This window comes from Eptesicus fuscus, chromosome 3 (genome assembly GCF_027574615.1).
Source record: "Eptesicus fuscus isolate TK198812 chromosome 3, DD_ASM_mEF_20220401, whole genome shotgun sequence".
Classification (NCBI taxonomy): domain Eukaryota; kingdom Metazoa; phylum Chordata; class Mammalia; order Chiroptera; family Vespertilionidae; genus Eptesicus; species Eptesicus fuscus.
In genome coordinates, this window is record NC_072475.1 from 48,441,054 (window position 1) to 48,468,593 (window position 27,540).

Below are 27,540 nucleotides of genomic sequence, written 5' to 3' on the forward strand. Positions count from 1 at the left end.
ACACACACACACACACACACACAGCATTATTCTGCTCCACCTAATCCCACATAACATTTTCTCTAAAGCTGATTTCTTGAGGGAATTATTCTCAACTTTTGAGTGTTTTGCTTCAGATATTTGTGATCTAATTTCCAAATGATGTACTTTTCATTATTTCATGATTTTTGTTTTAATTTTAGGTATTATTCATTGACTTCCCACAATTGGAGATTAGGATTTAGCTTTCTCATTATTTTCGGCCACCTTCCTTCACACACCCTTCCCCCCTCTGCCTAGATTGTCAATATGAATAACACCCATTTTACAACTCAATATTAATTATTTGCATTATCCATAGCCTAACCGTTTTTGAGGATTTATTCCAACTTTTTGTTTTTCCCTTTCTGATTCTGGCTCTGGATGTGTCTGAATCTCTGTTTGAATTATTGTTAAAATTATGACAATTTTTATTGTCTCCATACTAGGAGAGAGATCAGATTAAAATAGATATATTTAGGCAGAGAAAGTTGTGTACTAGAGTGGAATCCTAAACTTAATTGAGATCACTGCATATTAATTACTGTCCATGAGTATTAATGGAGAAACATTAACTTAGATTATAGTAAAAAAATGTAATACAGCAGTTATCCATTGAGTCCACATATACTATTAAAATATGTTCCTGACCAAAATTTTCCCCCTACATTCATTGTTTTGTCTATTTGTCCTTTCCAAGGATATATTAATCGATGTCTGGGAATTCCCACTACATGAGAAAAATTGTCCCTAATTTTGGTCTTAACAATATTTCTAATATTTTCAGTTGATGATCCATATCTAAAGTTGGCTTGATTTCAGAATTTCTTCATATGGAGGAGGAGCTCCTAAAGTGTTGAAACCTGAAACATGATACAGTTCAGGGTTTTGAGCTGGAAGGTGAGTTCCAACAGCTGGATTCACAGCTGCTTCTGTCCCTGGAAAGAGAAAGATGGGGACTTGTAAGTAAGTTTTCTACTCAGCATAAAACAGATGTACATGAAGTGCCTAGTAAAATCTGACATTTCTTGAATCACTGGAGCAACAGAAAATTATTTGTACACTTGGGGGAAAATTTGCAATCATCTGAGTCACTATAGCGAGAAAATGTGCTCTCAGGAACGAATGACAGTAGCTGCCCTTTTTTGATGGTTTTGTTTTCTGCAGTTTTAGTTTCCCGAGGTCAACCATGGTCCAAACCTATTAAATGAAGAATTTCAGAAACAAATTATTCATACATTTTAAATTGCATGCTGTTCTGAGCAAAGTGATGAAATCTTGAGCCAGCTTGCTCAGTCCCACCCAGAATGTAAAACCTCCCTTTGTCCAGTGTATTCTCGTAGTACATGCTACCTGCCCATTAGCCACCAAGTAGTCACCTTGGTTATCATGCTGTCGAGGTATTGCAGTGCTTCTGCTCAAATAACTCTTATTTCACTTAATGATGTCCCCAAAGCCATCCACATAACTTTTATTAGAGTATATTGTTATAATCGTTTTATTTTATTATTATTGTTAATGTCTTACTGTGTCAAATTTATACATGAAACTTTATCATAGATATGTGTGTATAAGGAAAAACATAGGATAGATAGTATATATATATTAGGTACTATCCACAGCTTCTGACATCGACTGGGGGTCTTAGTCTCCCTTGAATATAAGAGGGGACTACAGTACCATCATCAAGAAGCATTTACAATTCAACAGCTGAAACTAGAAGAAATACCATTTTTGGTGGAACAGAAGACAAGATGCCTCCATATGGTAATGGCATTTTAGCTAATGTTCCTATCGTGGGAAACACAAATCTCACTAGAAACATTAAAATACTAGAGGCCCGGTGCACGAAATTCGTGCACGGAGGGGGGTTGTCCCTCAGCCCAGCCTGTACCCTCTCCAATATGGGACCCCTTGAGGGATGTCCGACTGCCCGTTTAGGCCCGATCCCACTGGGATCGGGCCTAAACGGGCAGTCGGACATCCCTCTCACAATCCAGGACTGCTGGCTCCCAACTGCTTGCCTGCCTGCCTTCCTAATTACCCCTAACTGCTTCTGCCTGCCAGCCTATCACCCCCTAACCACTCTGCTGCCAGCTTGTTTGCCCCCAACTTCCCTCCTCTGCCGGCCTGGTCACCCCTAACTGCCCTCTCCTGCAGGGTTGATCACCTCCAACTGCCCTCCCTTGCAGGCTTGGTCCCTCTCAACTGCCCTCCCTTGCAGGCCGCGTGCCTCCCAACTGCCCTCTCCTGCTGGCCATCTTGTGGTGGCCATCTTGTGTCCACATGGGGGCAGGATCTTTGACCACATGGGGGCAGCTATATTGTGTGTTGCAGTGATGATCAATCTGCATATTACTCTTTTATTAGATAGGATGGAGGCCTGGTACAGGGGTGGGGGCCAGTTGGTTTGCCCTGAAGGGCGTCCCGGATCAGGTGGGGGTTCCCTTGCGGTGTGGGGCGGCCTGAGCGAGGGGCCTGTGGTGGTTTTCAGGCCAGCCACGCCCCCTGGCAACCCAAGCGGAGGCCCTGGTATCTGGAATTTATTTTCCTTCTACAATTGAAACTTTGTAGCCTGGAGCAGAGCCAAGCCTGGGGCTCCCTCCGAGGCCGGCAGCCATTTGTGTTGGGGTTATAATTGAAACTTTGTTGCCTTAAGCGGGTGGGCATGGCCAGGGTGTGCGGAAAGCTTTCCTTCCCCTGTTGCCAGCGGCAACCCTGGCCTGTTCTCTCAAGCTCCATTCTGCCGCCATTTGTTTGAATTTGTTTACCTTCTATAATTGAAACTTAGTAGCTTGAGTGGAGGCTTGGGCCTGGCAAGGGCAGGTGGAAAGCTTGGCTTCCTCTGTTACCTAGGAAACCGTGCTCTCTGTGGCTGTAGCCATCTTGGTTTGTGTTAATTTGCATACTCGCTCTGATTGGATGGTGGGCATGGCTTGTAGGCGTGGCTTGTGGGTGTGTCGGGGGTATGGTCAATTTGCGTATTTGTCTATTATTAGATAGGATTACATCTAAATTTCATTATTTTATTTTTATGTTCTGAAAATCACAACTAGTATAATTAATTACTTTTAAATTTTCTTTATGATAAATAGTAAAAATGTTAAGTTGTGAAAAGTTTGCAATTAATGTATACCACACAATAAGGAAGAGGCATTCTTACACTTTAAATTTTGAAGTCAAGGTTCTTCACTTTTAGGTTATACATACTACAGGCCAATAAATAGCAAAAAAAACAAGCATTTTCATCCTCAAACTGATCACCTCAAGAGACCATGCACTTATGCAATAGCTCTTTAGCTAATCTTCTATTAGTATTTTCCTGAAAGACTCTTTTGGAGCCATAGGAAATCAATAGTAATATCTTATAACCATTTCCTTCTTTATATTCTTTCCTTTTTTTTCCAGGTGGGCTTTTACCTGTCTGGAAATTATTTGATTGCTTCTCCCCCAAACAATAGTAACAACCTTTAAATTCACATTTAAAGAAGAAACTATGCCCTTAACCTAAACAGTAAAATTCTTTGCCTGCTTTTGTAATTAAATTTAATCGTGATACAGCCATGCCCATTCATTTATATCTTCTCTGTGACTGTTTTTTGCATCATAGTGGCAGAGGTAAATAGTCCCACAGAAACTCTATGGCCTGCAAAGTCAAACATAGCTCCTATCTGGACCTTAATTGCATTTGCTGACCTCTTCCTTAAAGGATTAAGATTTGATGCCATGGAGGAGATTCCTTTTACCATGCCACGATCATGAAAACAATTTAGAGTAGTTATATTTTAGGCAATAGCTGCATCACAGGAATCCAAAAGTAGATTGCTCAAAATTATTATTTTGGAATGAATAATATTTATTTAGAATCATGGATCTTTATATATTTATATTTGCTTTATTTTGTATCTCACCAGTTTGCAGAGCAAAGCATAAAAACTCAAATATTAATACAATATGTAAAGGTAGAGTTATATTTAGAATATGTCTTACCTCCTGGTCCAGCACTCTTTTAAAGGAGTTATTTATTTAAGAATAATCTACTTCTAGGTTATTATATAATCTTTCTGTTTCTCAGTTTTATTTCATGTAGTAAAAGAATAATGATGGTAACTACATTTATAAAAGCAAGGCTAAATAAGAGTAAAGTGCTTAAAACAAAGCCTGACACATAGTAATTACTCAATGTTTAATTATCATTACTATTAGTATAAATAATAACATTATTAGTACTCATTAAGAACTATACTATGTTACAAATGTGCATATTTTCTTTTAATTACAACTAGAGGCCCGGTCTATGAAATTTGTGCACGGGGGCGGGGGGTGTCCCCTCAGCCCAGCCTGCACCCTCTCCAATACAGGATCCCTTGGGGGATGTCTGACTGCCGATTTAGGCCTGATCCTGGGGACCGGGCTTAAACTGACAGTCGGACATCCCTCTCACAATCCTTGACCACTGGCTCCTAATCATTCACCTGCCTGCCTGCCTGGTCACCCTTAACTGCCCCCTCACTGCCTCTGTGTGCCAACCTGGTCACCCCTTACTGCCCCCCTGCCAGCCTGGTCACCCCCAACTGCTCCCACCCCCCCCCCTGGCCTGGTTGCCCCACACAGCCTGCTGTTCAGTCATTTGGTCGTCTCTCACTAACCCCCCTGCCAGCCTGGTCACCCCCAACTGGTCACCCCCCCACTGGCCTAGTCGCCCCTAACTGACTGTCTCCCCCCGCTGGCCTGGTTGCCTTTTACTGCCCCCTCTGCCAGCTTGGTCACCTCCAACTGCCCCCCTCTGCTGGCCTGGTCCTCCCTAACTGCTCCCCCATGCCAGCCTGGTTGCCCCCAACTGCCTCCCCCCTGCTGGCCTGGTTGCCCCACACAGCCTGCTTGTTCAGTTGTTTGGTCGTCCCTCACTAACCCCCCTGCCAGCCTGGTCGCCCCACGCAGCCTGCTTGTTCAGTCGTTTGGTAGTGCCTCACTAGTCCCCCTGCTGGCCTGGTCATAGGCAGCCATCTTGTGAGGGTGTGAGGGTCAATTTGCATATTACCTCTTTATTATATAGGATATTATTTCCCAATCTATCCTATTTTAATGGTCAAGTAATGTTTTAATCATTATCATTATTAATGTTATAACAGAAATTATTCAATGAAAAATTTTATGGCATTAGTCTTTTGCAGTTAGGAAGTTTAGGGTGATGTCAGCTAAGTCTGAAGGACTTGATAAAACAGTTAACATTGATAAAGTGTAGTTGTCCCAGCACTTCCCTCCATTGTGGATATTTGTACTGAGCCCCACCCATTCTCCAGGTGAATGCTCCTGGAGTGTTCAATACAGAGTCAGTGGTAACTTTGCTATCATTCTGCTGGAGACTTCAATCAGATTGACCTGACACAATTATTAGCTCAAATAGGTTTCCATCACTGCCATTATCAATACTGGGCTCCAGGCAACAGGATATTGACAATTGCCCTCTGTGGTAGGAAAGTTTTACTGTTACCTCCTTACTACAGATTTGTCTGTTGCTCTCAAACTTGCTATGAAAACCACAAGACATTCATTTGATAAACAACTAATAAAGACATTCATTTGATAAACAACTAATAAACAAAGACAATGTGTTCAGGTCTTTCATAAAGTCAAACATATATCCGTTTTCAATTCGTTTCATATCATGTTTATGTATAATATCACATGATTGGGAGGGGAGCAGACATTTGTTTTTATCTTTGGACAAATTAAGAATCTGAGTTAAAAGTTAAAAATTCCTGCCCTGGCTGGTTTCTCAGTGGTTAGAGCATCTGCCTGCAGACTGCAAGTTTGTGGGTTCAATTCCTGGTTAAAGGCATGTACCTCGGTTGCAGGTTCAATCCCTGTGTCCAGTCTGGGCGTGTGCAGGAGGCAACCAATCCATGTGTTTCTCTCACATAATGTTTCTCTCCCTCTCTCTCTCACTCTCCCCCTCTTCCCTCCCTTCCACTCTCTCTAAAAAAATAAATGGAAAAAATATTCTCTGGTGAGGATTAAAAAAAAAAAAAGTTAAAAATCCTATGATGTAACAGAACTGTTGGTGAAGGTATTAGAGTCTGTTGTTTAAGTGTGTAAACCAATACACTCACTGCTGAGTTTTTGTAGGCAGATTTCAGATTTCCCACACAATTAAGAATCACTCCAATGAACCTGGCTTATGTTAATGTGCCCTTTTGACCTCTTTTTTTTTTTTTTAATCTTTTCCCTTCTCTATCTCATCGTGTTCTTTTATCTGGGGGTAGCTAAGAATGCCTGAATTCAAGTCACAGTTCTTTCATCTACTGTGTTACTTAACCTCTAAGTGCCTTTGTTCTATTATCTTTAGAAGGTTCAGAATGATAGCGAACCCCTCATAGAGGTATAGAAAAAAAGAAATGAAATTGGAGATATCAGATGTTACCACAGAGAATAACACATGGTAAATGCCCAATAAATGAGAGCGGTAACTATTATCATGCCTGTCCATGAAAGTGTGTGAATAAAATACTGTCTTTCCTTACTTAAAGGAGTCACAGAATATTTACATGTAGAGCATAAAGTATAGGGAAGTGACATTTAAAAAAGGATCCTAACACACGATGGAATCCTGGGGGTGGTGGGGGAAGACGGGAGCACAGTGTAAGGCCTGCTCTTTTCTGTCTCTCTCCTATTCTCCTTCCCCTCCTCAACTTGAAGCATTCACATTTAATGGCTGCTGGGAGACTGGTATTTCTATTTGCCTTGAAATAAGAAAAAGGAAAGATTATCTCTGAAATAACAGAAGAAATGGGGTCAGGGTGATTGGATAGTTGAAAGCATCATCAGGGAAATCAAATCTGAGAAGCTAAGCCAAAATGAGTGTCCCCAGTAAGAGTCTCAGAAGGTTCTCACCTCCAGGTCTTCTGAGGAAGGCAGGGGACCTGCTGGCTGCTGTCAAGGCTGAAGGGCCCAGCTCTGATACACATAAAATAGGAAGAGTACAATGCAGATTTTATAGTAACTTATTATTTTTTGTTTAAAAATATGGAGAGATAATGGCAGGGATCCTTCTCTTAGTCTCTCAAATTCTCTTTTCTAATGAACACTAGATTGTTTTTCTGCCTCATGCTCTTCATCCCTCACTCACGACCCAAATCCCAAATTTTGTTCTCTTTATTATCTTGAACTGACTTACTGATACCATTGTAATAACCTGGTTATTATTTAACAGAAAAGGAGTAAAAGGGAAGACTAGATATAGGCATGCCATTTATGCAGCATTATTAAAAGCAACATTTAACACTAAGTCTGTTCCTCACTGATCCATGGGGGAAGGGACTAGACAAAGCCAGTTTAGACGCAAGCCCAGTAAAGGTCTGAGGGACCTTATAAAATACTTGCCCATCAATCACACCTAGAAATATGTAATTGACCAGGATGGGGGTGGCCACAGCAAGCTTGCAAAATCTAAATATGTACATTTCCAAAAAAAGGAAATTCACTCTCTCTCACATGTCTCCCCTTTAGGGACTCATGCTAGAGGGGGAGTAGTAGGAGGAGGGAGGAGCTATGCTCCCTTGCGCCCACAGGGTGCTGCCTACCCATGCATGTTGGGCTTTACACATGAACTAAATTTAATCTGGCCTGAATGCTGAACCACACCTGGCTGCAACATGGAACAGAAAATCTGGGCACTGGCCTCCTTCTGGCTCTGCTGAACCCCCAGCTACCTCTCTTTCAGGACTGGCTTGAGGGAAATGGGACATTGCAAACCAAGGGATGTAACTACAAGACTAAAATCTTCTTCCACCTCTTATCATCTCATGAGGGCTTCTAAAAATGCTTATTTCACCTGTAACCCCAGAACTCCACAAATATCGGAGGGCTCCCCCCAACACTAACAAACCCAGCATTACTTTATAAATAAGGGTTTTTATGCAGCTTCATAACCTTATTTAAATTGAAAACATATTATTATTCACATTTTCAGTGAATTATAAAAACACTTGTTTATAATAAACTTTAAAACTCCTTTTAATGACTCCTTTGTCATTACTTATTTTTTCAAACACGAATTTAAAAAATAAAGAAAACAATTGATCTAAGAAACCCAAAACATTTTTGTTTTCTTATTTTTCCACTTAGGTGTATTCTCTATCTATTCTCCTTGTTATATAGTCCTTGGTCTTACAAAGTGGGGAGTATTGATCACAAATGATAGAAATTTAGGATACAAAGAGTTGTGTGAGAATTTTAATTTTCTCTTCTTGTATCTCCACCTTTACTAAATAATTGATACATTCCTTTAAAAAAAATCACTTTCCGTGGCCCAATATGTGTTCTCACTCTTGATTTACACATTTGAGGATGGGTGTAGGGAAACAACGGGTTGTAGATCTGTGTATTCTGTTGAATTATCAGAAAGGAGGGATTCCAGAAGCTTCATTAACATAGGTAAAATAATGAGATTTAAAACAACAGTGAAACAGTACATTATTTTTACTGCTGACACAGGTGCTAAAAACCACAAACTGAATTATACTTGAAATGTTAGTCTCTACTGGTTGAAAAAGGAGAGCAAGAAGGACTCAGAGATTACTGCATGAATTATCCCATTCAAGAAGACATAAGAGCAATGAATGGGTCCTTTCTGAGATTATAAAAGAGTGGGAATAGGAAACAGGATCAGAGAAGTTGGGGATGGAGGAAGGATAATAGGGGAAAAGGGTCTATCTAGGAGATCCTGGAGCCATCTCAGGAAAAAGAGTTGGACCTGAAAGCAGAGCAAGATTACATGATTTTAGGGATTACATAAAATAAGTAGGTTTTAATGTCAGTCCTTAAAATATCTTCAACTTCAAACTGTAGGTTCCTTTTCCTCTTAATTTTCATCTTTCTCTTCTCCTTCTCTTTCTTCGGGTCTTTCTCTTCCCCGTCTTTCTCTAACAATGCCTCCTTTTTCTTCTTACCCTCGGGTATCAGATAGATTAATTTTCCTTTATTGGGGCATAAAGAGCTTACTCATTACATGTTACAGACTTGGAAATATAGAGCCTATGAGAGGGGAAGAAAAACTGAGAGATCTGAGCACCGGATCAGCAGAGAACTGTGAAAATATGTGACTATTGGCCCAGGAGAAGCTATTGGGGGCAGGGTGTTTGCTGAGATTTCCAAGGACCTTTCCCCAGACAAAAACCTCATCAGACATTCAGATGGGCTAGGGCCTAGCCTAGTCTGTAAGGCCTTCCTTAAACACCTTTGATGAGGCTCCCAAACCAAGTATTTTCCTTTCTCTCTTTAATATTTCTAATCAAGATAATTGGCAACCTGAGCCATGTAATATTGTCAGGAACTGGTAGTGAGAGAACATTTCTATTTTATGTACTTAAATCAGTAAAGTTCAGTCCACTCCAGCCTCTAATAATCAGTCAAAATTATCCTCTTGGCTCTATTCAATTGAGGCAACTTCCATGGGATCCTGAGAGTCAAACCTCTCAATCACAGGTCAGAAGAGCAGAGCTATTTCAACTAATATATTCAGCAAATAGTGGTAATAACATGAAATGAGTTCTGGAAAATAAAATAAAGGTCTAGGAAGAACACAAGGTTAATATAGCAAATCTAGTCTCTCCATTAAGATGTTTTAAATGACCCACTTCCTACATTCTGTATTCAGAGGGAACAATCTATCATTCCCTTTGTGTTCCAGGGGTGACAGGAAGTCCAGACACCCTTATTTCATATTCTAACATGTCACCAAAGTCCTCCAGTGAGTTCTCATTTCACCCCAATTCTGAACAGAGGCTGAGGCTATGAGGAAGACTCAGAAGTGCACCCCATATCCTGCAGAGTGAGCATATAAAACCAACAGTAACTGCACTCAACTCCAAGCTGTGAGCACATAGTTTGTGTGGGTTGTGGAGGTAGAGGCTGTGGTTTGGGCCCTTCCCTCCTTCTTTAACCATACAAAGATGCTGGTAGCGGTTTCCTCACTTCCCTTTTGGAAAACAGCTCCTTCTGTGGAAATACTAGGTAGGAAGAATCATTTGTTGAGAGAAGTGAAAGCATAGTGAGGATACAGTGGGGAAAGGAAATCCAGTGTGGGTCTGGGTTTCAGACTACCTTAAAATATTGACTCCCTGGAATTTACTTCCGAAAATTGCTACTTAAGAAGAAGTGACTAGAGATCACAGAGAATACCACTTCCTAAATTACTCTTTTATATTTTGTTTTAGAAAGGAGAACCAAAAGGGCCAAGAAGCACAATTTTAGGAATCATCCACATCAAAGGCTAAGTGAATGACTGTTCATGGCCTGTACAGCCCTGCTGAGCATCCAGGCGACAGGATGGGAGATGGTCAATGGATGGAACAACCTAACACGCAACCCAGTGTAGATGAAGGAAAGAATTAATAGGGAAGGGCAACTGAACCTGTGGTCTCCTACGATGGAAATCAATGAAACTGAACTTTGTAATGCAGCTTAAGCTGAGGAGAGTTTAATTGTTCCTTGATCAAAGTAAGATGTAGAGCTATACCAGTGGAATTAATGAGGAATGGAGAGAATAAGGAAGGGAATGAGGACTCTGGAGAGCAATCTCTATCATTAAGGAATTGCAATATGGAAACATCTGGAGGTTCAGGATATAGGTTGTACTTAATGTAGGTGGCTAAACCATGAGTGCCTGTCCATATTTTGTTTAGCTTCCTAACCTTAATTCTGGACAACTTGAAGTCTATTAGTTGACTTACAGCAAAGATCTATGTGGTACATTTATTCAATAGGGTGAGAAAAGTAGATAACATCCTCTGAGAGAAGTAATAGCCTTTTTTCCAGGCTGGTTTTAGGAACTAGAGATAATGTCTGAGAAGTCCTTGACCTAATGCCTAACACTTGGCAGATGTGAATTAAATTGGGACTATATTATTTAAAAATCAACAACAATTTTCCCCAAGTATTTTCTTTCCTGTCCATAATGACTTCAGGATAATATAGAGAATGTGATGCTAATGCCCTGCACTCAGTGCTATTACATGCAGATTTCTGAAGAAGCATATCAGCCTTGATCCCTTCTCTCAGTCATACCTGCTCAGACAAGTTCAGGTAAATTCAAAAGCATGCATATGAATCACCATCCAGGAAATATGAAAACATTAGATAAATTGGGATATAACGATGGCACATAGATTGTCTTAAAATTATAACAATATAAATGGGTAACTTACTCAAATTTAAAACACACACACATATATTTACTTATATATATATATATATTTATATATATATATATAAATATATATATATATATATTTATATATATATATATATATATATTTATATATATATTTATATATATATATTTTAAAGATTCCAGGAAGTCTAGAAAAGTCTTCCTTAGAATAACAGTAGGGCTAAGAGGACCAAGGGGAATTCTCCTCTTTAGAAACTCAAGTAAGTTGAAAGGAACATAACTGCATTTGTTTATTGAATACCTCTAGTTAAATAAAGAAAATAAGATCAAAGTGACCATGTTGACCCATTTGATTCATGTATTTTGTTAAAAGGTCAGTGACCCTATTTTCTTCTATGTTCAGAGGACAGTAATTTCAAGTTTAGGAGAAATAACTATTTTCACTGGAGATTTTAATTATTTCTCCAAACACCCATTTCTCAAATTGACAGTTTCCCTTGGTAAATAATGACTTAAAAAAAGTCAGTAGGGAATATAATCACTAAATAGTGAGTATAATCACTAAATATCAAATTTTGATATTAAAACATTTTAGTTTATTAAGATCCCACTTTTTATTTAGCTTTTAGTTTTTCCAGGACATGTCCTACACTCTCTATGGGAAATCTTATCTGGCCCAAGTTTCTGAAGTGCAGTTGTCAATGTCTACTAAGCACTCTTGATGCAATTGTGATATACAGTGCAGTGACTTAGAGGGAAAGTCTCAGAACATATGTTCTGGATGAGGACAAGGCTTGGAATTAACAATGACTGTACAACCTAAATTTTCTCCATTCCTTACCTCCTACTGAAAACTGGAAAATAATAGGAAGGGTATGGTTTGAGGGGCAAGGGTGGGAGAAGGCAGGATCAGGATGCTGCCAATGTGTCTGGGGAGAAAAAAATATGAGTATTTATACTCCTTTGCCAATTCCAAATTTTCAGATTCTGCATTGGCAGCAATCTGAAAAGTGTGGTTCAATGTTACTGCAGGTAAGTGAGGCATAGAGAGTTTAGTAAATGAGACTATGAACTTCAATTTTTTGGACTGATATGAAAAAAAAACTCAGAAATAGTTCTCTGCACCTTAAACCCTACACTCACTTGAAGTGACCAACCTTGTATAGCTCCTCTTTTATTCATGTCAACTGAGCAAAATATTTAGGTTCTATCCCCATACTCAACTATAAATCATTTTCCTAAGACACGTGTGTTTTTTTCTATTGGTGTCTCCTTTCTTCTGAAATTTTCTCACTTAGACTCTCTCCCCAATGCATGCCTTTCAATCTTCTATAAACTATGTCTTGTTGTAAGTTCACAAATCTGATTTTCAGAGATTAGATTTATAATTCACCACAAAACTATAAGGTTTCAAAGAGCAAGCCCAGCAATGTGCAGAGAGCCTACCATAAACAGGGTCCAAGTCGCCGACAGCAAAAACAGCCACGGTGCGCCTTGAGGAACCGATTCCGCATCTCCTCAGCCAGCCGGGAAGGCAGAGGAGCACTGCTCCGCATAGCAGAGCCACCAGGAAAATTAGGAGCAAGAACCTGGTGCCAGAAGAATCAGGAGAGGATTGAGGTGGAGCACGCAGGAAACTTAAGACTCCTATTGCACCCTGAAAAGGGGGCAAGAACTCAGCAAAACTGGCTGCAAGCAATGTGAGAAGCTGAATTCCTTAAGCAACCCCTCCCCACACCTTGGCTAGGTGAGTATTGACCTATGAACCAGGAGGTCACAGTTCAGATTCCCGGTCTGGGCACATGCCTGGGTTGTGGGCTCAATCACCAGTTGGGGGGCTTGCAGGAGGCAGCGGATCAATGATTCTCTCTCATCATTGATGTTTCTATCTCTCTCTCCCTTTCCCTTCCTCTCTGAAGTCAATAAGAAAAAGTGGAGAAGATAAGACATGGTCTCTGTTTTTGAGGAGCTATCTAAATGAGAAAATTGGTAATGTTTAATTTGGAAAATACAAAAGTCAACATTTAGGAGGGTATAATAACTTACAAAATTTCCAAAAGTCTAGCTCATAAAAGAGGCAGCAGTCTTATTTTGAATTATTTTTAAGGCCAGAACTAAAATCAGTGAAAGAGGCATTTCAGAAGATATCAAGAGAAGGAAGAATAATTTTACCTTTAAAGATTTTCAACCAGGGAGTAAATTATTATTATTCTTAGAAATATTAAGTTCCCTCTTATAGAAAACACTTAAGTAAACACTGGACAACAACCTGAAAGTAATGTTTCTACATATATTGATTCACATGACCTCTATTATTTTCTTAATATGTATGATTTCATGTGCCATATCAGTTATTTAGTAAAAGGAGAATGTATATACCACCAAAGATTTTTATAAAACAACTAGAAGTCTGGTTCATGAATTTGTGCATGGGTGGCATCCCTTGGCCTGGCTGGCAATCGAGATCTATCAGGGGGCTGGCCAGCCAGGGGAAGGGACCCTGGGAGGTTGGCAGGCCTGTCAGGGGGGCAAGCTGGCCCAGGGTAGGGGCCATGGGAGGTTGGCTGTGGGAGCAAACTGACCACCAGGGGGCAGCTCCTGCATTGAGCGTCTGCCCCCTGGTAGTCAGTGCGTATCATAGCAACTGGTTGACCAGTTGTTCTGGTCATTCCGGTCATTCAATCATAATGGTCCCTTAGGCTTTTATATATATAGAAGTGAAGATGTCCTTACCAGATATACCAATCATTTGGGTATTGATTTTTATAGTTTATGTACCTGGTAACAAAGAAAGAACAATTAGTGTTAGACCTCTAAGTGGCCAAAACCTATTCTTTTGCACCATAATATTTGTTCTCACTATACCTATTTCTCCAACAATAATTTACTTAATGAAAGGCCCCCAACACAATTGGTAAATGTTTCCCATATGTCCACATCATTCAAGGCACTGAGGATACATGTAAATGGAAACTATCAGATACTTAAAAACAGATAATTGCATAGTAATAGGTTTGATGCCAGAGTTAAAAATACTGTAGTACATTGAGAAGATAGTGACTAACTTTTCAGGACTACCATGTGGTAGGTGGAATGGTAGGTATAACCATTTCACCATTCTGTTTATTCAAAAACCTGGAGTTCTTTAAAATACAAATTATCCAGGGAAGGTCATAATGCCTATCAACCTTGGATGTCTTGGTAGGGAATAGCAGCCCTGCAATCCTGGTTGAAAAAATAAATTAGGATAAAAGGAAAATGAATGAGTGTGGCCATACACACCATTTACTAAGGAGTTAGAAGTTGATTTGCTAGTCAGGATAGTCAAACCATTTATGTGCTTCAGCACAACTTAATTCTTCTTAAGATAAGTTTTAAAAGATCACACAGAAAAAGATCACACTTTGGTTCACAGCGTGATTTTTAGGACATATAACTCCCCAGGTTTAGACACATGTGCTGTTCATTCCAGAGTCCCTTGCTATGTCACACATAGTGCTTTGAATGTATGTTTGCTGATGGACATTTTTCAACCTCGGTAGATGGGCTGCTGTTACAGTATTCTGGAATTAAAGAGTTGAAGGCTGTTCATCACAGCCCGATAAGCTTCTGAGATGGCGCTGCCCTTAATCACATTTTCTTCAGCCTTTGTTAAAATAACACTCGGCATTTTTCAGCTTGAAAGCTTTCATAAATGTCAGCTAATTTATTGTTCACAGCCTCCCTAAGGAGAAAGTGTGTCCTGTTTATCACACCACTCTTCAGAAATGACTTTTTAACATATGTGAGTGTCAACTTAAAAATTTTACCTCAAATATTTAAGACAAAATCCAATCACCCAGATAATAAGTTTTTGGGGTGTTTGTTTCTTTTGCACCTAGAGAATTTAGCCAAATACACAGGTACAGATGATTGAAATAAATGACAGCTGAAGTATGACTTTAAAAAAAAAGCATCCTAAGACAAGTGATCATCAATAGAAGATTTTAAAAATAATTAATGGTACTTCCTTTTAAAGAAATATTATATATTCATCAAAAATGTAGATTTATATTTATAGTTAAAATCCTTGATAAGTAAAATAATAAAGAGCACTCATTTCTACTTTGTATACATTTTTAATACAAATATAATGATTTCACAAAATAAATATTATGTAGTTATATATATACATACATCAAATTACTAACAATGTTTGCTTCTCTTGAAGATGGTGTCATGAGACACTTTATCTTTTCAATATTTTTATATTGGTTAAATTTTTATAATGTACATACATCACTTTTGTAGTCATAAAAATTTTAAAAATTACGTTGAAATATATAAATTTTTAAAATGTAGTATCCTACCTTAGAGATGGATGTAGGAAACTTTTCTTGGTGATTTAGCCAAAAAAAGTAACATAAGGTTCTTGTCTTTGAGTCTTGAAATCTAAGCTCATGATCAGGAATGTGGATTGCTTAATTTCCCTCCATATATAAATCTCTGCCTCTTTTCTTTACATTTAAAAATAGACTATATACTTATTATACTGTCAACTAGAGGCCCGGTGCATGAAATTCATTCACTGTGGGGGGGGGGGAGGGGGGTCCCTCAGCCTAGCCTGTGCCCTCTCACAGTCCAGGAGCCCTGTGATTGATCGCCTCAAAGAGGTAGGCCCTGCTCACCCAGCCAGGGCTCCGTGATAGATCTCCCCCACAGAGGGAGGCACCGCCCACCCACTGCAGCCCGCTGGTCGGTGGCCTGGGCTACCCTCTTAGGGACAACTGTGGAGTTCCCCGATTGACCAATCACCCCACCAGCCAATGGCCTGGGCCTCCCTCTGCAGGTTGATCATGGGGCAATAGCCAGGCTCCCCACCAATCACATCGCACCTGCCTTGGCTGGAATGGCACCGTGGATGTCATAGCGTGGTCGTTCGGATGGTCATCCAGATGGTCGTTCTGCTGTTTGGCCATTCGGTCAATTTGCATATTATGCTTTTATTATTATAGATTCTAAATTTAACTACCTCATTTTATTTCCTAGGTTTAATTTTTTTAGTCACTCAATATTTTTTTCCAGTGCTAACAGTTTTGCAAACTGACTTATTTCACTTTGTCTGAATCTGTGAACCTACTGATGGATTTTCTGATATGTAAAAAAAAATGGTCTAGAAGCAGCTGAATAAATGCAAAGTGATCATGTAATTTAGGAACTACAGGAACCTTTGGGATAATTTATTTCCCCCTTAGAATTTCACATACTTTACCACTGAGACCCAGAGTGGAAAAATAATTGAGGAGGTCACTAGCTGCCCAAAAACTTAAACTACAATATAGGTCTTTGGACTTGGTGTACTTCCTTACATCATTATTTCCATGTCTTTCTCAAGTTCAATTTTTAAACAGAAATTCTTTGTGTTATTAAAAAAATATCTGAACTGTGACAATATTCCAATTACTCAAATTTTAGATGTAAGATTTTCAGTGTAGTAAAAGTCACATTTTTTAAGATAAAGTTATTGCTTAGAGATTTGTGTATGCTTGGTGAAATGAAATAATGATGCCAAAAAGAAAAAAAAAATCTGGCAAAAGTGAGAACTGATCTTTATTACTGTTCTCACTGCTGATAATCTGTGGACCTAAGATGAACTACAAACTCAATACTTTGATAAATTTAAGAACTCAGAATGTATCCCAGTCATTAAGTGACACGTGACTGTGAAGGGAACCAAACTTTTGCCTTTGGGATATTTATTTTAAGCTATTTTTTAGAAAACAAAAGATTCAGAAATAATCTGACTTTTTCCCTTTCTAAGAGATTCAGATGGAAAGGCCTACACAAGAAAGGGGATCTTAGGATATTAACCTTGGTTTAATTTAAATTAAGTAGATAAATAAGAGGGCTTCAGTCAAAGTCCACTTAGCTAGATACCCTGTGTCCCATTGTTTCTGAGTTTCCCAGCTAATACTTACCTGCCTTGCATGTTCTACTCTTCCTCAGTTACCCAAAAATGGCCCAGTCTCACTTTTGCAATCTAAGATCCAGTCCCCTTCTTTCTCCATTGCAAAAATGACATTTACACCCAACTTTGCCCAATTATATTTGGAATTTTCATGCTTATGTGAATTCCCCATGGACATGTATTGAAATTCTGATTTTCTCCTACCAGTCTGTCTCTATTAGTTTAATTGTTAGCCCTTCCAGAAAAACGTAGAAGGTGGGAGGGAAAGTATTATATATAGTAGAGGCCTGATGCATGGAATTCGTGCAAGGGGCTCGGCCCTCACAGCCCTGGCTTCATCCCGAAGGTCGTCCAGAAGGTCGTCTAGATGGTCATTCCGCTGTTTGGCCTTCTGGTATAATTAGCATATTATGCTTTTATTATTATAGATTTTTAGCCCCCACAACTGTATATCTGCACTTTGAAAGCTACACATAATACAGGTTAGAAATTTCATTAGTCTGCTTATATTTGAAACTGATTTATCCAGAAAGCTACCCCCCATCACCAATGTGATTTATGGGTATGGATGCAGCCATATAGGATGTAATAAGTCTTTCATGAATGTAAAGTACCCTTGAAACCTCAAAGGTGGAGAATGCTGTGAGCAAAAATACCTAGAAATCAAGTAGGCCCCTTATTTATTTAACAAAGCTGATCATAATAGAAGTGCACTTTTTCCCTGCTTTTAGAAAAATCGAGCCATTTGCATTTAAAACAATTTACCTTTCTGTTTCTTGCATGGTTATAATGGTCATTTGAAACTCATTGGGGTTTCTTAAAACTTGAGCCCTTTTTTTATTTTTGAATTTTGAAAATGTCTCTTGCTATTTACTTACATTTCATTTTCTTCACATGGTGGGTCCGAGAGCACCAACTGAAACACAGGTTTAGAACAAATAAAATCCAAACATCTCATCAGTCTAATCCTTTAATACAACAGCACCGAGAGACAATGCGGGTTTTTATAATTTTGTTTTTGTAAGTAATGCTCACAGCAGAGTCTATTGTCAGGCGAACAGAATTTTAATTGAAAAAACAAACCAACAATCTCTGGGTAGATTTTCCAGCTCAGCAGTGACAGGAGATATGTATTGTAAACCAGATTTCTATCTTACACATAATTATAGATGGATGAAAAAATCATTTTTTTTCTATAGGCAGATTTTGCTTGCTCTAAAGAGCTTTTATGCACATTGCTTTTTTTCTTTGTTTTCATATTTTAGCTAGTCAGAGGAGGTTAATTATTTTATTATTTTCACACACAGAAATCAAGTTCTCTACATAAAACAGAAGTCCATGCCATTAGCATTATTGGGTATCTGTCTATATAATAGAGGAATATGCAAATTAGCCAGGACACTGTAACATCACTACCAGAACAGCAGGAACCTGAGGCTGCATGGTGCCTGGCCACAGCGAGAGACCTCAGGCCGCACCCCCTGCCCATCAGGGCTTGACGATGGTGGGGCCAGCCAGGTCTGGGTCTCACCCAATGGGGGTAGGGCCGGCCGGGTCTGGGTCTCCTGCATTTTCAAAGCACGTGTGGGTGGTGGGGAGGGACTTGACTCTGGGTCCCACGGCGCGCCCCAGACTCTGACAGGAGGGAGATTTTCATATACATTTTACTAATTTTCTTACATCTCTGACACTTCTATTATAGAGAAAGGGCAAATAGCAATATTGAAATATTTCCTCTAATTAATTCCCTTTTAATGTGCACGAATTTCTGCACTGGGCCACTAGTTAAATATATGCATGAAGGAGTGACTTTAACCTGCTCTAAGGCTAAGGTCAATTTAAGAGCACATAACATTCTTGTTGAGATTTACATTTCTCTCTTTATCAAAGGAGAGGGGGGGAAAGTAAGTCTTCACGGCTTTGTTTTAAAAGATCCAAAGCATAAGCAATCCTACTCAATTATCTTCGTTCTGTGTGTTGAACCTTACAGTTTACAGTAACTCACATCACAGAAGAAATAAAGTGCTCCTTTCTTAGGGTTTTGTTTGTTTTTCTCTTGACTTGAGACTCCTCCTGTGTACAATAGAAACATCTTTAAATGTCCTTTATAAATAGTCCTAAATATAGGTTGATGAGGTTAGTGAAGTATGACTTTTCTTGGTCTATAACACAGAAATATAAAACCAAGTAAGTAGTTACAAAAATTTAAAATGATACACATAGGAATTTTGTGGGAGATGCCTTTTTTTTCTTCTTCTTAATCTCAAACGCATCTTTGTCAGCACCTTATATTTACTCCACCATGTTTATCTGGGCAAAGAGATTTGTGGAGTCGCAGATGGAGACATGAATTGGCCATCAGAGAGCGTGGTAATGAACAATTTATAAGCACAGAACATGACTTGTACTCTCTTTTGCTAGAATGCTGAAAATAGATTTGGATACTAACTGAGAGGAAAATGAACATTCAAATTTTGTCCATAAAGAGAGTTTATGTATGACTAGATGAAATCATTTGGGATCCAGTTGAACAGATAAACAAGTAAAGCCAGCATTTCACTTTGAAGTCATTTCCTAATCTTCTGGTGTGCTATACCCTAGCAAGGAGTGAGCACACAGTATCACATTAGTACCACCCCTCAGCCAAGGCAGTAGCTGTCAAACTTCAGGTTGTCAGGAAATGGGGAGCAAAGTCTTAATATATTTCAGAACTAAATCTTTCAGGTACTTTGCATTCAAGTAACTCATATGCAGAGATGCAGGTATTACTCTGAGTGAGATGCTAGAGTAGAAGAAACAAAGTAAACTACCATGGTTCTGTCTACATTGTACAGCAATAGGAAACTCTCAAGCATCAAGTGTGGTTGCAGGCAAGAGTAAACAAATATGTCTTAAATTAACCCTATCATAGCATTTTGCTACATCAATGGCATTTTTTATTCTAAAACAATTTTTTTACAGCATAGCAAAGATTACATTGCATCATCTTACTTCAATAGCAATAGAACTAAATAAAGTAGGAATAAGACTAATAGCATGGGTCATTTTGTTTTCTGTAGCTTTGACCAATAAATATAAGTAGTAATACAATTCTGGTAACAGTTCCTTAAAGGAAATCTTTGAAATGTATGAGTTAAGTTTCCCCAAATAACAAATCAATAACCAATCAGGTCCTTGGAGTACCTCTGAAAATCTCTTCCCAGAAAGAGAGATGTTACCTGGAATAGTGGCAAACACCAGGTTCCCGTTTTGGAGATCACTGAAGTGAAACTAAAAAGACTGGATCTCGACATGCTTAAAGGACAAGCTCCTCAAAGATAGTGGTTTGTTGTCCGTGTTAATTTCCCTCTTCCTCAGAACTTGCTAGCTTCTCTATAAATTATGCTTCCTACCAGAGCACTCATTAATGATGGCTCCTTGTGACTGGTAAAGCGCATGCTGGGGGTAGGAATGTTGGGTGTGTGGTCACAGGTACTGAGAGTTCAAGGAATTTCAGGTTGAGGTCAGAACCTTGGTACTGTTTGTCAAGCCCTTAAAAGCCAGGGTTATACATGCTGATACGCAACACTGGCTGGCTGCTTAAAGAACTTACAATATTCAAGTGCATGTTTTATTCCAGGGTATTTCTGGGTTTTATATAAAATGTTTTTTGTACTTGGAACATTTACTTGGCTTTCTCCCCTTTGTTGGTCCTCTTTGCTCTTCTTTTCCTACACATCGTTTTTAGTCCCAGATCTTACCGAACCTTGGGCATAAAGCTTTTCCTGCCTCATAATGATCACACCTTATTTTTAAACAGGTCATATTTCAATGCTTGTTTTAATAAAACAACTCCAACACAGCTGCCAACAAAAACGTTTGCCAAAATACTTAGGGAAATTCTGAAAAAGAACAATGAAGAGGCATAAACCACTGTACATTAAGATATTGTAATAGTAGAGAAATGTATAAAAATTGGTACTGTTGCACATAAACAATAAGGTTATTGTACAAGGATAGTTTAGAAATAAATGAGAATAAACATAGAGATTTATTTTTACTGCCGTTTGAAAGCAGTGTGGAATAGATGTTATTTAGGGAACGATGAACAACCGAGTGGTTAGATGGAAAGAATGTTCAAATGCCTAAGTACATTCACAATTAGAGAAATATAACTTACAGGTATAATCACATTGGCAACTTTAAAAAAATTGATAATATAGTGAGAAGAGATAGATGTGGGGAGGCAAGCCTTCTCACACATGGTTGGGAAAACTGTATAGCCTCACTGGAAGGCAATTAGGAAATATTTCTTAATCTAAAAACTGAATATATCCTTTGGCCATGAATTCTCCTTTCAGGGATGGGTCTTACAGATATTACTATATGTGGCACAAATAATTATAAGCAATGATGTTCACTGAAGCATTGTTACTAATAACAACATATTGGAAAAAGCCAGTCTCCATCAAAATGTGACTGATTAAGTACAAAATAATTATATCCACTCAACAGAATACTAGGCTGCTGTTTCAAAAGGTAATGGAAGATCACAGATGCTGTTGTGAAAAGGCTTCCATGAGTTATTAATTAAAAGAAATAAAATGAAGAACATTGTGTTCTACAATCATGCTACCTTTTATGTAATAAATAAACAAATATAGCTATACTGTTGTTTTACCATATAAAACTTAAACATATATACTCATATATACATAGACTGTCTCTGCTTGAAACTATTAAACTATAAAAGAGAGAGTCTGAGCCAGGCTGGCGTGGCTCGGTGGTTAAGCGTCGATCTATGAACCAAGAGGTCACGGTTCTATTCCAGGTCAGGGCACATGCCTGGGTTGCTGGTTCAATCCCCAGTGGGGGGTGTGCATGATTCTCTCTCATCATTGATGTTTCTATCTCTCTCTCCCTTCCTCTCTGAAATCAATAAAAATGTATATAAAAAATAAAAGGGAGAGTCAGGAAATAAGGGTAGAAGGTAAATTTACTTTTCACTGTTAGTTTTTTGTATGTTTAATTTTAAATGAATTCTCTATATGTAATTTGCTCATTTTATACAGACATTTCTATAGGCAAATTCAAGTCATCTAGAATTCAGAACAAGCATGTTGTAGTTCAAGCCCCATAGAGTTCACTGAATCCAATTTATATGACAATATATTAATTTATTTATGATCACATACATATATTGCTCTAGAAACAAACCAGCCATGTTAGTTATCTAAACTACCATTCTGAACTGGCCATTAAGGTATATGGATTAGCCGAACTGCATCTGGACGCTAAGCAGGCTGTGGCGGCCTCGGTCTGTTTAGTATGCAGCCACAGACACAGCCATGAATTTCAAAGCACAGGAAGGGCTTGGTGCCAATGCCAATAGAAGATAAGTAAACCAAGCCTACAGTATTATTTGTCCCTAAGACACCCTTCATTCTGAGTGTCTCTGAAGCCTGTAATTAAATAGAATGAAAAAATGGGCTTTTCACTTGTGAACTTATTTATTAGGCGGTGGGTCAGAAGCCTCACTTCCGTAGGTGGAGTCAATGATCTTACGGATTCCTAGGGAAGGAAGGGAAGGTCAGATGACTAAAAAAGGATGGAATGGAAACAAGGGCAGCATGTTTGGTTTAGCTTTAAAAGCTGAAACTGTGACCAGCTAGGTACATAGATTAAATAATTCTTATGAACAAAAAAATGATCCCAAAGCAGACGGCTGACTGGGAGTGTGGCAGCTGATTGAAGGTGGGTCTGTAGTCACAGTAATACTGCAAACAACACTACTATATTTGTTGCTAAAATTAAAAATATATATATATATATCTATTTATTACCACCTTTCTCTTCCCTGATTGCTGTCTATCTGTTTACCTCTGTGACTTTCCCATTCCACTGTGAAAGGGCAGCATTGTAGATTCTGCCTAAGTAGAATGCAGTAGTTTCCCTAGTGCATTCCTTTCCCACTAGGATGGTTTCCATAAAAGAAATCTGCCCATGAATGTCTTTCTACCTGCATAGTTTTTAAAACATTTTATTTTGATGTAATTTTAGATTCACATGCAGTTTAAAAAAATACCGAGGTATCATGTATTCTTCACCCAGTTGTCCCCAATAGAAACATCTTGCCTAATTAATATACAATATGGCAACCAGAAATTTGTCAGTGATACAATCCACTGCCTGCATGATTTTTGTAATTTATATTTTATTATTTAAAATTTGTGGTTAAACCAATAATTGTACCCATGCATGCTTACGTGCATAAACTTATGGTAGTGAGTTACCATCACTGGGCTATCAACCTGAACGTGGATGATGGCTTTTCATAACAATATGATCTCCTCGCTAATAGTATATGGATTTCTGATGTTTGAATATAAGGGTGGAAAGAAGCAAAACTCTTAGAAAGAATCAAGAAGAAGAAGAAAGCAGACATAGACTGTGATAATATATGAGATTACAATCACAAGATTTATTGGATACTTGGATGTTGGACCCTATAATCCTCATCTTTGTAACAGAGAATGGTAGATGCATGTTTAATAGTACAGTGCTGATCATTTACCCAGCTTTTTTCCTATGCTAGGAGGAAGTAAATCCTGTAGGAAAGGCTGGAGATGAGAGGATATAAAAACTAGCTTCTGGATTTGGAGCCTGGCAGAAGTCTAAATTCCATGAAGCTCTAAAATCATACTGATATTTGTCCTTAAAGGTCATGGTGTGCAGCTGTTCAAAAACATCCGGGGACCAAAATTCAAGGGATTAAGTAAGAATAAATAGAAGGTATGAAAAGAAGTGAGCAATCCATCAAGAAAGGTCCAAAGAACAAGAAAGGAAGCATCAGCCCTAGCCAGTTTGCTCAGTAAATAAAGTGTTGGCCTGAAGACTGAAGGGTCCCAGATTTGATTCTGGTCAAGGGCACATGCTTAGGTTGCAGGCTCAATCCCCAGTAGAAGGTGTGCAGGAGGCAGCCAATCAACGATTCTCTCTCATCATTGATGTTTCTATCTCTCCTTCCTTCTCCCTTCTCTCTGAAATAAAAAAAAAAAAAAAAAAAAAAGGAAGCATCAGCTCCTCTTCTTATGGGAATTAAAGGTGCAGGGTAAGGTTCTAGTAGTCAGAAAGCCTGGGCTGAATTGATCTTCTCTACAAACTATGTTCTACAAAACAATGATAATAACATTTGCTTATCTCCCTCACAAAATTTTTGTAAAAGTCAACTTGAAAATATTAACATGAGATCAGACAAGGCACAGACATAGGAATTGATTACTGTAGCATAATAAAACAAGATAAAGAATTAAAAAATCAGATTAGTTCATGAAAATGATGGGAGCCAAGGTTATGTAAGGAGCACTTTAAGTAAGGCAGCTTGTCTGGCTGTCGGTTTAATCATTTGCTTCTTCTCCCCAGTGAGAAGAAATATTGATTATATTACTAAACCAATGGTCAATTTTCAGTCTTCATCTTACTTAATCTAATTGCCAGCTTTTGACATGGGTACTCACTTCTCCTTTACTTTTTTCACCTGGCTTCCAGAAGAATACATTTACTGATTTCTCTCCCACTTTATTGACTGCTTTCTCCCATTTTCCCTCATCCCTTTAGATTTAATATGTTAGGGCTACCCTAAGACTGAGCTTCGACTTCTTTCTTTCCTATATACTTTCACATTTTGGGGAATTTTATTCAGTCTCATAGATTTTCATCTAGAAATTAACAGCTCCAAAATGCATATGTCTAGTCCAGATCTCTTTCCTGAATTTGTTTAACCAACTGCCAACTCTATGTCACCATTTGGATGTGTCTATTAGACTTCTGCAAGTAAACTTGCCTCAAATCTAGCTTCTGATTTTCCCATCTCCCCTCTACCTGTTTATTCCCATTGATCTTTCCTATATCAGTAAATCTTTCGCTTTGGTTTTTCAGGCTCAAAAGACTTGTAAACATTTTTGAGCTCTCTCTTTCATAGAGAGAGATGGCAATCTACCGTCAACCAGCAAATTCTGTAGTTTCTACTTTCAAGATATATACAATCCCTACCACTTTTTATTACCTTCGCCAGAAACTCTTCACCTGAATTACTCACCAATCACCATCATCTGTCACCTGAATTAGTTCAATAGCTTCCTAGCAAGTCTTTCTGCTTTACCTTGCCTGCTCACAATCTACTCTTAACATAGCAACCACAGTGATGTTCTCCTCCATAAGTTAGATCCTGTCACTCTTCTGCACAAAACTCAAGTGGTTTCATATTTCCCTTCGTGAAAAAGGGAAGTCTCTGAAGTGGCTTACAAAACCTCACAAGGTCTGTCCTCTCTTTTCTTTCTGGCCTCATGTTCTACTGGTCTCCTCTTGAGTCATTCTGTTCCAGGTACACTGGCCTCCTTGCTTTTCCTAGAAATTCCCAGGTATTCTCCTGGGCCTTTGCATTTGCTGTCCTTCCATCTGCAGGGCACCTACTCATTTGTCCATATGGCTTACTCCCTCACCTATGCTCAAATGCTAAAATGCCACATTCTCAGACAGGCTTTCCCTGACTACCATATCTGATCTTACAACAACCTCTTCCCTGGCCAACACTTCCTATCCTCTTTCTGTAGTTTATGTTTTCCCAAGAATTTTGGGAAGTGCCTATTTCTCATGTTACATTTATGATCATTATTGATTGTGTCTTCTCCTCTGGAATGAAAACGTAGTGAGGAAAGGGAATTTTGCCTCTTGTGTTCACCCTGTAACTCCAGTACCTAAAAGAGTGCTTTTCACATACTAGAAGCCCCCAGTAAATATTTGTTGAATAATTGAACTAATTGGTTAATTAATAAGTGGATGAGCTGGTGGAGAGACTGGCTAAAGAGCATCACAAGCAGCTGGCTGACTAGAAAGAAAGCTGCTGTGGGAACTGGAGACCAAACACTCTTCTATAGTGAAGGCATTTTCTAGCTATTGTGAAAAGGGAAAAATAAGTAAAATTTTAGGTTATTTTTTGCTGGAATTTTACTGACCAACATGTTACAAGTATATAAGAGAGTGTCAATCAGAAAAAGAATGCTGAAGGAAGAAAGGGATCAGGGTTGTTACAAAGACACAATATTTAGATGAACCTAGATCAGGTTAGGGAGAGGGTGTCTCTAAGGCATTTTGAATGGAAAAAAACTTGACATTGGTTTGTTCTACATTCATTACTAGATTGTACCAGCAACTAAGAGGCCATGTCTGAAATGGACCATTAAATGTAGTCCTTTGCAGATTTAACACAAATTATATCACTCCGAAGAGTGCTTTGACATAACTTGGAGTTAAACATTTGCTGTAAGGGCTACTGCTTATGGTAATAATTGACAAAGCATGCTTAGGTTAGATGTGAGTAAGAATAGAGTTGTTTTATTAACTGGTAACATTATTGAACTGCTAAAAGTTGCAAATTCTGGTTGTGTTTTGAAAACCGTTGGATAAACATTGCAGTTGCTAAACAGCTGAGTTTATTGCTCTGTTAAATACAATGTGATAGATATTAAAATGTATGTCTTAGTTCCTTTCACAAATTTCAGTGGAATTTTTCTTGTCAAATATGAAAATTTTAGGATTCTAACTTCCAAATTTGGTTTTGTAAAACACTACTCAAACCTTTTTAGATATGTGAAGAAAAAAATACATAGTTTTCCCTTCACATCTCACATTACTTCCTACTGTATTTTCATTTTGGGGTGCCTTGTCTTTTCCCCTTTTGAATAAAAAATAGATTTCATGTTTCTTTAAAACAAATAGTCAAAAAATACTTTTAAAGTATTTTGCTGTTTTAAATCCAGAAGAGGAAATAGGAGAATTCATAATTTATCACTTTTGCTAACTTTGTTGCCATGACAGTTAATAAAAGGCAAATGTGTCCTGCTAGGCCCATATATCAGTATGGAACTGGCTTTGTTTGGTTTGTGGAAAGAATAATTCTCCAGAAAGCTTATTTTATTTTCATACCTTGCACTGACCGAACAGCCCTGGCTTTCTAATCCAAAGAGATTGTACTAACTGTACCTACTAATTACTAAATCTCTGTCATTGGGCTAAGCAATATACAAACATCCACTTAAGCCTTACCATATTTTAATTTCTTGTAAAGCCTTCCCATTTTACAGATGGAAAAAGCGAAGCTATGAAACTTATGTAACTTGCCAAAGCTCATGTAGCTAGTAAGTTATAGTTGAACTTAGAAACAATGACTGTGACTGCCAGCAGTATGCATACACAATGTTTTTCTCCCTTTAACTTCCACTTTACTGCCTTCTAGACATGGGCTAGAGTCATCATTCTGTTATTGCAGTATATCAGTGATGTCACGCAAACAGAATTTGCTTCCACAGATCTTTGCTGGAATCTAATGTGTGCCAGGTGCTGGGGATACAGAGATGAAATCTCA

The 27,540-nt window shown here is 38.5% G+C and overlaps 1 protein-coding gene across 1 annotated transcript; it reads right to left on the minus strand.

Annotated features, from left to right (window-relative positions):
• Positions 1 to 819: 819 nt before the first annotated feature.
• Positions 820 to 20,431, minus strand: TMEM207 (transmembrane protein 207). Its single transcript, XM_028160695.2, has 6 exons — positions 20,357 to 20,431; positions 18,017 to 18,054; positions 13,925 to 13,969; positions 12,638 to 12,780; positions 6,913 to 6,975; positions 820 to 956 (listed from the first exon to the last, which is right to left on the minus strand). The coding sequence occupies exons 1-6, from the start codon at positions 20,429 to 20,431 to the stop codon at positions 820 to 822; spliced, it is 501 nt and encodes a 166-aa protein (XP_028016496.2).
• Between the last annotated feature and the right edge of the window lie 7,109 nt (positions 20,432 to 27,540).